We start from the raw sequence: 17,900 nt of genomic DNA on the forward strand, positions 1-17,900 counted from the left end.
TGTTCGTATCAAAAGTAAAATTCACAATTCCATCGTTCGTCATCTCGTTCACACCAATTGCATTTTAAACCGAGATCGAACTCTGTTATACAATTTTATTCTCTAACATTCATCCAACGACTATACGAACCGAACGAAATTTCCCCTATTCTCTGTATCATACACAGAATGTGTGTACACAATATCCCGTATGTTTCTGAAATCATCACGAAAACAAGAGTGTATTGCACACGGTAATCCTCATACCATCTCTCGGTGTATGTACAAAACAAAACAAAATCGACGACGAGAACAAAATAAAATATAGAAAAAAAAAACAGAATCTCGAATGTATTTTGGGAAAACATTGCGTACCTTTGCCGTTGGTTTTCCGAGATCATTTTCAAATAGTAGCGACTCAAACGTCGCCGCGTTAGCACGTTATACTTGCTGGTTTTTTTTTGGGAGAAAATTTATTCGGTATTATAAAGTCCCTCTGTGTGAAATTTCATAGAATATTTATATGAACATGTTATACAAGGAACTTACCTCTTTTGTATACAGCGATTGCATACAAAGAAATTAATAAATAAAAAAAAATTGTTTGTGCGGTTAATAAAAAAAACTTTGTGGTTGTTCGTCGAAAGGAAAAATTCGTAATTTGCAAATGTTAAAATTAATAATTTTTATCGGCCGAGTTTGCACATTGTCTACGAATATACGAGTAAATATTGTCGCAGATTTAATGAAGTGATTTTTTTGATTTTGATTCAGAAATGAAGAGAAGTGATTTGAATAAGAAAATGGAAAATATTCCGTTGAAAATGTCGAAGATCTTATGTTCTTAAAGACTTCGAATAACGGCTTTTAAGTTATGTAGTACGACAAGCGGAGGACTTTTTACGAGAAAACAAAACAAGAAAAAAACATTGGAAGATTTTTGTAACCGAGAAAAAAAAAGTTCGAAACGAGAATCAGTGTAAATGTTTTTAGTGTTTGCAACAAAATAATAAACAAACGAGAGAGTACATTCAGTGGGCACAAAGACAAAAACATTGATACGTATGTACTTAAAACAGAATACATCGAAATAAATCAACGGATGAATAGAAATCGAGTCTCTTTGATTTTTATTTTCAAAGTAAATCAAGACACGCTTACCTGCATAAAATAGAAACGTCACCCGATACAACGACTGATATTGTTAACAAACAAAAAGTAACAAATTTTATATACGAAACTCACATTGTAAATCAAACAAAAATAAATAAATCCAAGAAAAGATAAATAAAATCGAAAAGAAATCGAATCTGTGCTCAAAATTTGTGCAATGGAATGCTTAATTGATTCTTGCTTTTCTCTTTGATTTAAATGTATTTAAGCACTTCCGACAAGTGTTCGAATAGTTTGATTAAATTTAAAATTAAGAAAAATTGTTGTGCCATCATTTAAAAAGCATTCCAATGTTGTCTTGTTTGGTACCACGTTTCGGACAAGAAGACAAAACAATGCCATCTTCCGCCGCCTTTTCCTTGCAGTGTAAGTGTTTCAATGATATTTTTTTAATTTTTTTTTTGTACAATCAGAAGAACATTTTTATTGAACCGAAATTATTGCTTATCGGATGAGGGGGAGGTTTATTGTTAAATTGCATTTTTTTTCTCTCTCTCATTTATATATTTTAAATATTATTCTAAGTTATACGTACTGATAGAGTCAATATGTCAGTGTACATTTCAAATCATTGACAATTATCACTTGGGATTTAAAAATTTTCTTCATTTTTTCCCGATTATTTTTCGCTGGAAATACATGGTGCAATTTTACCCATCCAGCAATTGGGAAACAAGAAATATTTTTTATCATTAGTTAGTCTCTCTGTCCCTCGTATTTAGCGTTTATTGTAAATATAACTTAACAAAAAAAAACATTGAAATTTAAGTAATTTAGGCTTCAGGACCTGCACCTCTAATTATTGTTTGTTGATAAAAATTCAAAACCTCCGGTTTTATGTGCGACAAACTACGAAGTTACTTCAAAAACTCCATTTCGTCAACTTTCACCTAAATTTATTTTTGACGTTTTTTGAACTTCAGGTGTCATTTCATTAGATTTTTTAAAATTTAAATCAAATTATTCCTTACTTATGTTAAAAAAACCTTTGTCATTTTTTTAACCCTTGATATAATTCAGAAATTATTTCAATTGAATAGAAATTTCGTTTATAAATTTTAGGCCCATAACTTGATTGTATTGATAACAATTTTTAATTGGTTTTGAGCCTAACTATGACAACAAATTATTTAAATTCGGAGCTGACGCTAAAGATTTTTTTCGATTTAAAAAGTTTAATAAAATAATTTGGAACACTCACAGCCCGTCACTTTCTTATAATTAAAATTTCTAATGTCCCGAAATATTGCCATGTGATGTAATATATCAAAAAAAATTCTCTCTCATCAAATGTTGTCACACTAATTGTCGCATGCCAAATTTTCCTATACCTTTCTGCGGCTGATGAACAAATTTATTCCAAAAATCAATTATATTGCTTTTCTATTCGTTCCTTTTTGTGTGTTGATTTATGGACAAATCTAATTTACCACATTTGTTGATTTGACAGAATCGGAAACGATTATTCAGAAATCTATTCGACTAAAACATTTATGGAAATTGTAAATCCAACACGACAAAAAAAGAAGAAGAACATTGACAGAGTCCTTCACCAATTACCTATTGCATTTTTATTTAAAAAAAAAGGATAAAATAAACAATTAAAACTCTGAAGGCACCTTCAGACCTTTGTGTCGTAAAAGAATGTTTTATTACTTCGTCATTGCATAATTGTTACTTTCTGTCTTCTTTGTTTTCATTAGCCTTTTCGTGATTGGTAACTTCACAATTTCTTTGTATTGTGTTAAGAATCAAAATTGTTTTCTCCTTAAACAGTGACTCCTTGACTTGCAGTGAAGTACATTGAATTTTCTTTTGGCTTATTTTACATTTAATTGATGAATATAAACAAATAAGGTTTTAGCATAGTTGAATCTCTAAAAGATTTCTCAGTTTAGAGTTTTCTTAGACATATTCTTCGATAAGAGCTCACAAAATACATCACTAGATCAAAGTTCAAAAGGAATAGCCTGTTTGATTCCTTTAATAAGAAGACTTGCCACTGTTCCATTTTGATTAGAGATAAACATTTAATTGTCACTTACAGACACGAAGAAAATCTTTATTTTATACCTTTGGGGTAGTTACTTATTTAGCTGCATTTGTAACTTAATTACTTGAATAATTCAATTGACTTTAAATGAGAAATATGGCTGGAAAGGACCCAACTGCCCCCTTACAACATTAAGATGTATAGCAGCTAAACGATAATAATTAGGAAAATTTCAACTTCTAGAGCTATAATATGTCAGGTTAGGAATCAATAGTGTTCTTGCATCTAGGCCTCCGTTGAACTACTCAACCTGATCCAAACTATTTTGATCCTCATTGTTGATAACTAATGATTAACTGTGTAGCGGCTAAACGATAATAATTAGAAAAATGACAACTACCAGATCTATAATATGTGAGTTCAGGAATCAATAGTGTTCTTGCATCTAGGTCTCCGTTGAAGTACTCAACCTGATCCAAACTATTTTGATCCGTGTTGTTGATAACTAATGACTAACTGTTTGTAAAAGGTCTTCATTTTTCTAGACTGAAATATTTCACAGATATGAGATAATTGCAGGCAAATGTTCGCCAAAAATCTGCTAGGAAATTCTATAGTCCAACATTTGACAAAATTGTAAGAAATGAAGATAAAGGGGAAAAAAAATCAGCCAGTGATTATCAAGTATCGCTTGATGTGCATTTACCCACTTACAATGAAAATAAAATTTGGAAAAGAAACATTGAAAACTTTACAGAAATGCCATCTATCAAACATCAATTCATTGTTTGAAAACAAAAGTTTGAAAATGGTCCAAAATTATCCATCCTTTTTTTCCACTTCGTTTCTGTATAAGAAAAGCATCCAGGAAAAAAAACGAAGCGCAAGAAGAAGAATATAATAAGAAAACTTTGGAAACCAACTGTTGGAATTGGTGCAGAGGTGAGGCATTTATAAGGTGTCTGATTTTTATTATCTTCGAAAAATTGAATGTTATTTTACTGTCGTTCTGTTTCTGATTTGGGTATGGGTTGTGTACACTGGCGTTGACAAGGATTTGCTTTTACACCAGTGTTCAATTGTTCAATCAAGTCTCATATTGAAATACCTAAATCATCGATTTCGGATGTCTTGAATTCCCGGAAAATCTGCAACTTCTTAAAACAAAATAAATTTTCCAACAAACTTCTGTTGTAAACGAAAGAGCAAAGAAAATCTGCGTCCAATCTAAAATCTAAAACAACAAATTGAACATAAATCAGCAATGATTATGCTAGTTTTATATAGCATTCCATACTCTACTCCACCAAGTAGTTGCCTCAATTTATCGACTCAACATACAATACTTAATATTGAAAAGACTTCCATAAATTTATTTAACACCTCAATCATGTCGAACATACGTTATTTTAAGTCGACATTTGAATTACTTATAACCACTATACGTACTTATGTATACCAAAAAAAAAAAAACGCCAACGAAAAGTGAGAGTTCTGTTCATGATAGAATTTCCTGAATACCTACGTAACGTGTGTTTTATGTGGTTTAAGTAGAGGAAGTTGTTAATATAATATAATTAAGGTGAAAAGGCGGAGTTTTGATTATGTATAGTGATTGCGATTGTTATATATAGCGTGGTTTTTATCTTGATCATTCTTTATTCAGGTATTGGATGTCAGTGGACTTTGGAATTGAGTGTCGGATAGTCAATTGAAGGGAAATAGTTTGAAAAATCTAAAGATTTTTTTTGTGTGTGTTTTGAGTCTATGTAGACAGCTTTTTCATATCACGTCGTCTTTTTTAGCTTAATAATAATATAAGCAGCAAACAGTTTTACGCAGTGCAGAGCATATTAATCACAGCACAGATTTTTATAAACATCACAAAAAGTTAGTTTTCTTCTAGTCTTTATCATAATTCAGCTGTCTTTATCGCAAATCAGCCTGACCAGACAGAGTCTCTCATTCATCATTATGTAGTATGGTTGTCTAAAAACGAGATATGAGTCTGATTCATCAACATTATCTGAACAGAAATTTTTATCAGTTTTTCGTTTTTGTTAAACATCTTAAAGTACTTTGAAGATACAGGTCAACATTATCTCATGGGATAGCTTTACAACTAGATTATTCGTGAGTTTAGGTTTAGGCAAGAAAAATTTTTCCAAACAGCCTTCGAAAAACACCAAACGTAACAACCTACAACCTACAACCAACTTGAAGAATCGATGCTTTCAATACAATCCATATAAGATGGAATCACCATATCACCATTTCGCTGACAGTTGATTTCTTTTTATTATCTTATCGTCCGTCCAAAACAAATATACAACCCACACACACGATCACCATCCGCCTATCAAAAACTGAGACGCTACCTTAAAAATTAATTTATATTTTATTGATCATATCCATCAACAGTCAGTCCCCCCAAATTCCATCAATTTCATTCCATTATTTTATTTTTGTTTTTATTGTTACGACTAAACATTTTACCTTTTTGTCCATTTCACTTAGCACTTAAACTTATCAACATTAACAAAACAATCTCACGCCAGAAAGAATGTGTTCATTCATCCGACATTAAACACGAGAAGAGAAAATAGGTTTTGCTTAACAAACAAAAACATACATGACATGGGGATGATTCAACCATTTTCTGTCTGAGTCACCTAAACAAATTTATTATCTTTATTAACAAAATGTTCACAAACACAAAATGTTGTGTGTTTGTATGCCACCACCTCCACAATCTATTCACAAAATAAGTAAAATAAAAAAAAAGATGAAAATTTTGACTAAAATGTTTAAAATGCTCAATCGTAACATTTATCTTACGTAAGGTAATGCCTACATAAAACAGCACAAAACCCAAAATTATAAAACGGTAGCACACAATAAGGTATCTGACAAATCCTCACCGTATGTAATACACCCAAGAAAACAAGGATCAACAATAATAAACAGTGGCGTTTAAAATCATTCACACACAATACAAACAGGTACACATCATTGCATATACATATAAATACCTTTACTACTTTTATTCATATCTTCCCGGTCTTTACCACTCCGGCATATATCTATAGACATTATAATAGAGGACATACCTAGGTTTAAAGTGTTTCATTGTATAAATAAAATAAAAAATATAAAAAAAACGGGGAGGATGGTGGCACGAGACACACCTCACCAACTGGCATCCAAAAACATTTCGTCTGTGTTTCTGGTTCTTGATTTTTCCCTTTTTTTTCGTCTCTCTCTTCATACATGTACACATTTTAGATTGTGACAGGTAAATTTAAGATTTGATTTATTACGGAGTTGAATAAAAAGGATCATTTTGTTTGTTAGATTTTCATCTTTTTCGCTTATTTATAAATAAGTGTATTATGTTTTGTTTGTTCTCCTCGGTGTGTATTTATTATTCAGATTATTTGGCTTTTTTTCCTCGTTTTATTCTGTATGAGTGGCAGGTTCGGGTATATACGTACAAAAAAAAGAAAATCTAGAGAATGGATTTATGAAATTTTATGAAATTAGAGAGTATTTTAAATAAGACGACACGGCGAGACCGATACATCGGTATATTGTATATACCTATATAACGCAATAATAATAATAATTCCACCGAATGCGAGTAATACTATTTTCTATTTTGCATATTTTCTCTTCGAAATTATTGATTTTGTCGAGATATAGTCAAATCTCGCCATCAATATGTATATGTATGATGGTAATCGGGTGACATGACACAAATAACATGAAATGTTTCGTTTCGAATAATTTATTGAGTTAAGCTTCCTCTGATTTACTCAATAGAAAATCAAGCCTTCACCTCTTTCAGTAAAATGTATTCAAGTGTTTCTGTGTATTAATTTCAGAATTTTGTTGAGGGGAAATAATAACCGAAGAGTTGCAGAGAGTTGCGATTGGAAAAGAGTTAAATTTTAGCCCCGTTGCACACAGCCACTTATAGGTTTTACAAAATTCAGCGTTTCATTTTTCGAAAGAAAACTAAAAAGAAAAATGTTTCCCTGAACACTTCTTGTGTGTTTGCTATTAAAGACATCGACAAATTGACTTCAGGCCAATAATAATAATTTTATCAGAGACGTCTGATCGAAATGGTAGAAGAAAATCAGATATTAATTTTAGCTTTTTATCTAGTCTGAACTATACATCATTTCACCTTATTCATAAGTAAATTCAATTATTTCCCGCCGAGGAAAGTATTTAGACAAGTTTTGTTATACACAAAGGGTGTGTGGAGTTGGCTGGAAAAGTAAAGAGCTTATAATAAAAAAAGAGAGTTCTTGGTGATCGAATAGCGATTTCTACGCGATGGAACAAAGTTTTTTTTTTGGGTAATGAGGAAGAGTTGCATAAAGTGATGAAATAGGGTTGCAGGCGATGAGCAGGTTTGTAGACGATGACATGATGTAGGCGATGTAAACGATACTATAAAAAAAAGTTGCTTTCGATTTAAAAAAAAATGCACGCGACTTGGCAACTCCCTATTCCCCCTCAGGAATTCGCTGTCCCTTTTAAAATCTGTGTGTATGATTCGTTAAACATTTTCAATTTTCGTTGTTGTTTTTTTTATTTGATTTGTTGTATGAAGTGGCAAAATATCACACTATCGTAATATATGTCTTAGACATTAATATTTTCTCTAAATACCTCATATAAAATAAACAAAACTATTTTACAGAAACGCATTTCTTGTGTAGTTATGCACGTTAAATGCATTCTAATTATTGTGTTATAAATTTATAATGCGTAAAATTATTCTTGGCCAATTATTTAATATGTTCTGTATAGGTTTGATAATTATATACACTTGATCACTTTGTGTTATATGGAGGCATTCAAACTATAGAATATTTTATGTAGCTGGTTACCTTAATACAAACTGTAGAGAGAGGGACAGAGACAAGAGTGTTGTGGAGACAGAGGCATTATAAAATTTGGTGTGATGAGACGACATGTTTAGTTATGCAATTTCGTTGGCATTTTTCTATACACATATTTAACATGAAAGTTGTCATACTAAACAGAATTTATTGCTTCGAAATAATTAATGTAAATTTAATTTGTTTTATTGTTGGATGACAAAATATTAAAATTATCACTGTTTTATGATCTGTAACATGAGTTGTTCGTCAAAAGAATCAAGAACGTCTTAATCAAGGATTTATGATTATTGTCTTCTAAATATAAATTACATCAAAATTTTACGGTTTTTCTTTTAATTTTTTTTAATTAAAAACGAAACAAAACTTATGCACGAGACTATAATGCGTGACTGGATTGTAATGCGATTCTGATATTGGAATCGATTTAAATTGGACTGTTTAAAACTTTTCACAAAATTTTCACTCACACTCATCCAACTCGGTATTTTAAAATTCTTGTCGCGTAGCTAGATCATACTATAAGCTTTCGCAAATCAAAGAACGGTACAGAAATTTTATTATCTTGTCTGTTGTTAAGGTTTTTTTTCTTCTCTAGTACTTAAAGTTTAATAACATTAGTATCATCGCTAAGGTCATCGTCTTCGTTGGCTTTTCTGTTATTTTATCAAAGGAGCGTACACGTCGTTTGATACGATTTAGCCGTTTTAAGAGGTTTTTATTTGATAGTAAATTAGGACTGATTTTGTCTGGTTGTTCAGGGTCAACAGTATGAGAAACGTTTTGAATGAAATCGTAATGATAAAGCCGCATCATGTTTTTTATTCTAAAATTAGAATTTAATTTTTCAAGATATGAATGTGAGTGTCCATTGAATTTCTAAATATTTCCAGGATTACCTAACTTGGGAATTATTGATTTCGTTTGTCGACAGGCGATTAAATATAAACACTATCTCAGGACGAGCCTTCAAAGTGGCACAAATTTAAATTTTTTAGTTCACTTTTTAGCCAAAAAGGACTATGTCATCCCTTTATTTACACAGCGTTATTGGACTATGATTCATTCCTTTCTTCGACAGCGCACCCAAAGATTTTGTTACCGATCCAAATCTAAAAACATTCTAAAAAATTATTAGTTGTATTTTTGAGAGACGGTTGGCACGAACCTTTTTCTATTCAATTGAAATGTAAAAATATTTTGTTAAATGTCTAGTGTCTGCATTTCGAAAAATATGGTGGTCATGCATTGCATATATTTACATGAAGGTGACATGACATGACATGCAGAAAAATTAACCATCGGTATGACATGCAAAACGGATCTTAATTAATTCGAACACAACGAAAAATATTTGTAAAAAAAATAATCGTCTTATTTTTCGTTAATTAATTGAAGATACTTGCTCGACAGCCTTGCTTGGGTAAAAATGGAATGGAAAACCCACAGTCATTTGAATGAGATAATAAAACCGACACCGAGACCAACTTTATTACCGTGCCTGTAACATCCAATCAGACTTAGAAAAAATCAATATTTTCGATGGAAACAGCCACCAATAGAATGAGTGTGTAATAGGCTGGATAAAGTTTGTAACTCGTTGCGTCAGCGAAACTTTTCAAATTCAATAAGTCAACCTTTTATTAGCTAATGACCTAAGAGAAAAGGGAAATTAATTCACTTATAACCTGAAAATGTTTTTTTTTCTTGGTAAAAGTGCCGATCGAGTCTAGACGAAAATATAATTCAGTTGACATAGATGTATTGTAAATATCAAAAATTAAAAAAAAAATATTTTCACACCGTGAAATAACCCGGACAAAACAGGAACGCAACAAAAAAAAACTGTTGATTACTATCCCAATTATTCTACCATAACACAACCGCATAGTCATAATATCGGATGCTAATTTAATATTGAACATAAAATGTATCCACCAGCCATCATGTACATTAAAAAAAATAATAAAAATTTGAAAATAATGAAAATATGTACCGTTTATGGTGGTGATATGTATTTAATTTCCATGCAATACATCCTAGGCATACACACAGAAAGAGAGTGTACTGCTATGACATAATACACACCGACAGCTTAAAAAAAATATATTAAAACTGAAAGCACTTTTCAGGGGAAAAATGATGGATGATCACATGTTCCCGAAAAAAAAATTAGGTGGATACATGGTGTTCGGTGTTATACAAACCATTTTTGTGGTTGTTTTTAATTTGAGCCGGAGTTTTTTTTTGTTTCAAACGGGAAAAAATACAAGAGAAGACACATAGAGAAAAATCTCTTCGAAATGTCTATCATTATTTTTCAACAACAACAACAAAAAATATTAATTCATTTTCCACTTTTTATCTCATTTTCATCGAGAGAATCACATTGAGAATATTGTTTTCATGTGGTATGCATATTTTAAATTATTAAGCATAATATGGCCATTTACTTATTAGTCAGATAATAAATTGGTATTTAATTTTGTACTTGTAAACACGGGGGGTAACATATGTATCTCAGTTAATAAGGTTCACTACGTCGCGTCACTTTGGAAAAACATTCGTGGAAATAGTTCTTTTTTTGTTGTTGTTGTTGTTTTGCTTCTGATCTTCATCGTTTCACTTTCCTCTTTATTTTTAAAAGAAAGAAAATACATTTAGTGGCGGGAAAGTAATTTTAATTATAAGTATAAATTTACAACCGAAAATAGCTGAAGCATTTTGTGAAGTCATATCGACATATTTATAAATGTTGTGTATTGTACATTATATATCCACCATACATACACTTTGTATTCCATGTCATTAAACAAGTGCCTTATTCATTGTGACATAAATTTATTTCACCAAATAGTTTTGTGGTTGTATTTTTAGAAAAAATACGATTTCTTATTTTTGGCTTCTTTCTATCGGGTATTTGGGGGTGGAAATATTTGTTTTAACTTCCCATTAAATTAAAAATATCGTTTACTGTTAGCTGGGATGTCTTGTTATAAAATTCTAATTAAATTGTGACAGTTGACAGAGAAGAAGTTAGATTTGTGGCTGACGATTTATCTAGTGGAAGAGAATTTCTTTGTGATTTTGTTTGAAATTGTTTTTTTTTTATTTCATTTCACTTTCAGAAATTTTTAAAATTTTTAAAGGTTTCTCTTTGCCTCTGATTTTTAGAGGATTCTTTTTTCTGAAAATTATAGGTTCCACTCAATTTTTACTGGTATCGCTTAATTTTCAGCTATTTCGAATAAATTTGGAAGGATTTTTTTTAACGTCTTGGACGGAAAGTTCGTTATTTTGGTTCAAAACCTTTTTTTCGCTACCAATTTGGATTTTTTACGATGCTTAATGACCGATATATACACGTCCTTCTGAATGTATGATAACGTTGATATGGGCTATCGCATATTGACGGAATAACATTAATTAGATTGATATTTTGAATGGTAAAATTTCAAGGCTCATTAAAGTTTGTTCTTCCTAGTTTCTAAAAGATCCACCTCACCATTTACCACAAATTTTTCACAATTTTTTTAATCTGATCGACAATAAAATCTACATAAGATCTTGTAATATAATGGGAATATTTTTGCTAAATTTAACGTAGATTTAACATCTAATTTATCTAAATTTCTTTTTCTCTTAACATTTTTTTTTAAAACTCACTACGCTCTTGGGTGGAGCTTTTCTGTCAATGCTTATGCCACAATTCATAGAAACAAAGTGTTAAATGTTCCAAAAATAACAATCATTTTCAAGCATGTTCAGGTAAATCATTTCCAATATCAACCGCCTCTATTCTAATCATTTAACTTCAGCATAAGATGTTTTTTCCACTACATAAATCATAAATCAATATGACATAACGACTAATCACACGCAAGAACAAAAACAAAAAAATTCGGTTCGGCTTTTTTTTTTCTAACTTCAAATACAAATTTTTTTTTTCTATAAACACAATTAAAAATATTTATTTGGGTTACCTTAAATTCAAAACTCACAAATTTTTCGCTACTTTTCTCGTTAAATTGTACATCTTTAGTGACATGAAAATTAATTTATGTACACAAGTGCGACACCGTGCCAGAATGTATAATAGTCGTAGAGAGGAGAGTGTGGCGCACACATAAACAAAATTGTATACGAGAAATAATAAATAAAAAAAAGAAAAAGAAAAATCGTGTGTGTGCATATGTGTGTTATATCTCAATCACCGGAATATTTATATAGTGGAAATCGTTTTGCCAATTTTTCTAAATTTTCTCATTTTTTCCCATTCGCTGAAGGATAATAATGTTGCGGAAATATGTTTGAAAAGTAAAAGAAATGTTGCGTGGTTCATAATCGTTAATATTTGATATATTGCGTCAGTAATAATAGTCAAACAATATTTTTTTTTTATTATTTTCGTGATGGTTTTTATTTTATTTTTACGCGTCGTCATTTTATTACTTATATACTTTAAAATAAATTTTTCGGTTGTAATTTTATATTATTATTCCATGTGTCTATTCATTCATAAATATTTTCGCAATTTGCTCTCATTATTTTATCGCCGTTGCAAAGAGAGGTCAAATCGGTGAACCAATGTTTTATTATTTTCTACTTTTTTGTGGTGTTAACATTTTTTTTTATTATTATTTTATATAGATATTTCAGTTTTTCGTTTGTTTAATTAAGGCGCAGCACACAAATGAATGTGAATTTAATTCGTGTGTTACGATTTTGTGATTTTATCATTTTTCCGTTTTTTCGAATTATATACATACGACATACGAACTCACCGTAGTTTGTGATAATATTTATATTAATTTTGTACATATACACATATTCACATTAAATGGCTACCCAATTTCTATTTACATTTTCAGAAAGATTTGATAAATAAATATCGAAAATTTTAAAACGCGTTTCCAACAACTCACCCAATATTAAAATACAATCACAATTATGCAGGCGGCGCACATATTTTATAATTATGGGTTTTTAATAAATAAATAAAATTTAAGTTAACAAAAAGAGAAGAAATGGATAATATTCTTTGCCGGGAATTTGTGCTGATTTAGCCAGTTTCTGTTATGTTTATATATATTGTTGTATTGAAATGGAAAACATAAACTCATAAAATCGTTTCTTTAAATTGAGTTCGCCTCGTATGAAGTTATTTTTTTTTCTTTCGTTCTTTAACAAAAATATTGTTCGATTATAAAAATTTATCGACTTATCTCCAACGAGAAAAAAAAACGAAGAAAATAAATAGTAAGACTGCAAGTGAACCGATTTTTCATGGACTGTGATAATAAATATATCGACATTTACACTCGTCTTCTTGATGATTACATTTACACAGAAGAAAAACTCGGTTTCGTTTAAAATCGTTTCCTGAAAGTAAATTGGGCTTGAGAAAAATTTCAATTCAACAATTAAACTATGATAAAAACAACACTAAAATTATTCTCAAAATTTGGGCCAAATGATTGTTTGTTCGGTTAAGTTCAAAATCTATACTCCTAACAGCCTAACAATCGAAGGGCAGACATTTGTAAATTTCGTAGACGAAAAAGACAATACTCTAAGGATTTTCGAGGATTTTCAAAGATTTTTCTATCGTTTTCCAAGGAGTTTTTACTGATACTAGATTTTCTCATGTCTATTTGATTTTCTTGAGTTTTTTACTTTTAAATTATTTTCTATAATTTTGCGGACTTACCTGAGGGTTTTCTTTGGATTTCGTATGAAATTGAGGATTGAAATTCGGTCACAAAACTTATAAAAAACCGTTCAAATCAAGTAAATTAAATAATTAAAAAAAAAATAGTTTAATGACTTACTAAATCAGAAATGACCCATCGTTTGAAAGCATAAAAACAACATAACTGGAGTCGTAACTAGGAAAGTTTTTGAATTGCAAGATTAGTCAACCAAGTCGTGACAAAAGTACTATGGAAATATTTCTCACAGAAACGGCTAATCATCTGTTAACGGCAGTAACTTCCGCAATAAGCAATCAACACTGCCTAGTATGGTCTTATATAGTAAAATATATGATAAAACAAATGAAGTAAAAGATTTTGATGTAAAAATTGCGGTGATATTTTAAGCAAATGAATCAACAGTTTAAAGATTTTTCCGTGTGATGTTTATAAAAGTTCAGCTGCTCAAGATCCACATCAAATTTCATGATATTTTTTTTTATTAAATAAAAGTAAAAGAGAAAGATTTACAGGAAATCCATAAATGCAACAGTAAATTTCAAACGAAAAAGAAAAACCGTTAAAAGAAATTAAACTTTTTGCACAAAAAACAAAATCTAAAAACAAAAATTTCTCGCTCTTAATAATATAAAATTACGTCATTCCAAATTCAATATTCCTCCAATGTCTCATGGTTATATAGTTTTCTATATAATTTATGTGAGTCTTTTATTTATGTATTACACCGCATAAAATGAGATACAATTTTTTGCGATTATAAATTTTATTGAAACATCCTTGAGTGTATGGTGATGATGTCATCCACCTTTTACGTTGAGCTGCTTATTCGATTATATGAAACATGAACAAAGCCACTTATCGTTCCTACACCTTATTATTGCTTAGTTGCTTGTTATAAAATGGGCGATGTGTGAATTTTAATGTATTTGTGCAGTTAACATTCTACTTTATAGATAGAGATGTTATGTGTACGGTGTATTGTACACACCTTCAAAATAATGTATACGGCGTATTAGGCTGTTTGGCCGCATATGTATTTTATATTGATTTACATGATTCAGATTTGCATTATATCCCATTTTATATAAATACAATAAATTAGTAGAACGAAATATCCACCATTTTGTGAGTGTATGTGTGCTTGTGTACCCACTATTTTTAAGCTTGAAGGTTGAGTTGTTTTATTATGCATCCATTAATGAGAGGGAAAATCGAATGTACATAAATATCCAATTTTTGTTTGCTAAATTTTTATATACTTAAAACCATTATATTTTACGTATTGGGGTAAAAATAACAGATACTCTAACAGCATACTGATTACTGATATAGTCGTGCACGTCACCAGCTTCCCATATTTTTATTTACATTTTTACTATCGTCATTTTTTCCAACATTTCCTTTATCTGATTTTGATTGAAATCAGTTAAATAGACAGCAACAAATTAAAAACCAAACGAAAGGAAAAATGTGCACGCCTGGGTAAATGGAGACTCTATTTAGAGTTTTGTGAAAATGAGAATCGAATGAATTGCCAGATATTGTTTTTATTACCGTTCAGTAAATATGCGGCGATTGAGACGTGCATATATGTATGTGTGTTGTATTTTGTACATGTGGTGTTTTCCCTAAAATGGGTACACTCATAATTGTATATTTCGAAAAGCTCTGTTGCAAAATGACGCAACATCTGGCTAAATGCAGGGAGTATATTTTTCGAATTGAAGATCGTAAAATTGGAATTTCTGGTTAACGACCACACTGACAAAAATCGACTGGTCTGATGGACTTAAAACATTAATATTTTGTGTCTAAGGGACAACAATTCTAATCGATGTTATCAGTCGAAGTCTGAATTGATTGAATTGAAAGATAGTGTTGATGTTCTTTGTTGAATGTATTACGTCGACAAAATGAAGCTGAACAGTTAAATTACATCGCTGGGGAGTCAGTTCTTTAACTAATTGAAAATGTGTTCTATGGTGTGGTTTTCAATCAAATTAACCTTTCGAAACGACAAGCGAATTGCGGTAAAATTGTTAAATTTGTTAAATTTGTTACTTCATTTGTTTATCCGTTCATTTTGCTTTATAAGAGCAGATGATTCGTAGATCATCGCTTATTGTAGTCGCTGCTGTAGATTGCAAATCATTAACCGGATCAAAAATCCTTAGAAATATCTTGATGATCGTGATATCATTTAGTCCAGTCATACAAATTCACTGATCGTTTTTGAAGTGAACTCTTTTTTCAAGGTGGACAAAATCATTGAAATCGACAATATTTCATCTTTTATAATTGAGTTTCCGTGAACGACTTAAAAAATAGAAAAAAGTAAATTTTGTGAGTACATGCGCCTAAATGTCTGAACTTGGATTTATGTTTAATTGTCACATCCAATTACATTTAATTTATCTTTTCTCCAACAACTTATAAATTTGAATGACCATTTTTTTCATCGCTTAAGTCAAACTAATGGGACAAATAAAAAAATTCAAATTTCTAGTTCCACATCCAGAACCAGAAAGTATTGTATTGCGCGAAGTATAGTAACCTCTATTAATTGAACTGTGTGTACAGTTATTCATCAACTAATTTGAAATGAGCGACCATTTGAAATCATTTTAAAAATTTTCATTTGTTTAAGATACAACCAACTAAAACAACATGACATTATGACGAGCTATAGATGTGTTTTTAAATGGTTTCTTTTTTTAATAAAACAACTTTTACTGTTGATGGCATTTGCGGCAAACGAAACTCGCATTCCGAATAAAGTTGGTGTAGCCTCTGTTGTTGCATGGGAATTAATAGAAATAAATAGGATCTTAATTGGATGAATGTAAATACCTAAATATGAGTTTGTTTTAATTAATTCAGTGAATAGTTTGGTTATATTGCACAGACAGACACAATACAAAACACATCATGGATCTAATTGAGACTAAATAACAAATTTTTATTACTTATTTTCACAACAAATACACGACGACCGCTCTCATATCCACTAAAAGCGAGAGTTTATATAGCGGAAAACTTACAAGACACGTCTTTCATATAATTTGCCATTTTCTCATTTTCGGTACAATGTACCAGGTGGACACAAAAGACCCTTCAGTGATTAAAAATCAATTACCAAAATATTAAGGAACATTTACTCTGGATCATAAATTATTCAAGTCGCCATATCTTATATATGTATTGGGGAGATTCGGGAATGGTGGCGGAAACTTAAACGTTATTGCTTCTTAATAATTTGTGGCGTTCAATTTGCATATCGGAACATTGAAGCAGACACTTATCTTGGTCGTAATATTTGTTTATTTTATAGTTTACCAGGCGTTGTGTTTTTTTTTTTTCGATGTACGAGGTTTTCTTCAGGTCAAATGTTTGTTTTCCCATCCATTGAAGAAACAATGTGCGATAGAAGATGTTGTTAATTACATAACAGTAAAGCTTGTGCACCATTCTTACGTCATCCTCTTATTTTCCTAATATAATCGTTAAACAAATTCATGAGGCCTGAAAGATCCTGTATATGCCTAAAAATATTTGGAAGGAAAGGTTTTTCATAACTTTTTTTTTTGAAAATTTTGATGAGCTTTGTGTAACAAATCGGGTAGGAGATAGTATGTTTCAAGAACAAAAAACTTCAAAAAACGCTAAGGGATTCTCAACTAAAATAATCATTACTTTACTTCGACACTGAGAGTGTGTAAGAAAATTGTTTCCGTTACAGCTTAAATCAAAAAGCTTCAGTATTTTCTGTGAATATGAATTACGAAGAAAGCTTTCATCGTTTTCATTGTATTTCTTTTCAAATTATAGATCGTCTAATGGGAATGAGTAACGTGTAACGTGTTAATTCTGTAATTTATATTTCGGAGGGAAAATAAATAAAATAATAAATAACTCAATAACTCAATCATACACAATAAAAAAAGAGTTCAATAAATTAACGAAACTCCAACCGAATTCCTTCAATAAAAATACTGCTGAGATATTTATTCAATGCTGTCCATCCATTTTTCTTTTATAAACTCTCGTTTATCGCATTATTTATACGAGTATATGAGAGTGTACATACATATATAACCAGGCGAGTCTTACTTTATACCTTTCGAT

At 30.5% G+C, this 17,900-nt stretch overlaps 1 protein-coding gene across 1 annotated transcript in view; it reads left to right on the forward strand.

Moving 5' to 3' along the window:
- The first annotated feature begins 303 nt into the window (after positions 1-303).
- Positions 304-17,900, forward strand: part of LOC119070051 (zinc finger protein 1) — a 46,303-nt gene continuing 28,706 nt past the window's right edge. Inside the window, exon 1 of the mRNA XM_037174341.1 lies at positions 304-1,518. Coding sequence (XP_037030236.1) covers positions 1,443-1,518 — 76 coding nt within the window. The 5' untranslated portion in view covers positions 304-1,442. The remainder of the gene's footprint in view (positions 1,519-17,900) is intronic.

This window comes from Bradysia coprophila (assembly GCF_014529535.1).
Source record: "Bradysia coprophila strain Holo2 chromosome X unlocalized genomic scaffold, BU_Bcop_v1 contig_45, whole genome shotgun sequence".
Taxonomy (NCBI): domain Eukaryota; kingdom Metazoa; phylum Arthropoda; class Insecta; order Diptera; family Sciaridae; genus Bradysia; species Bradysia coprophila.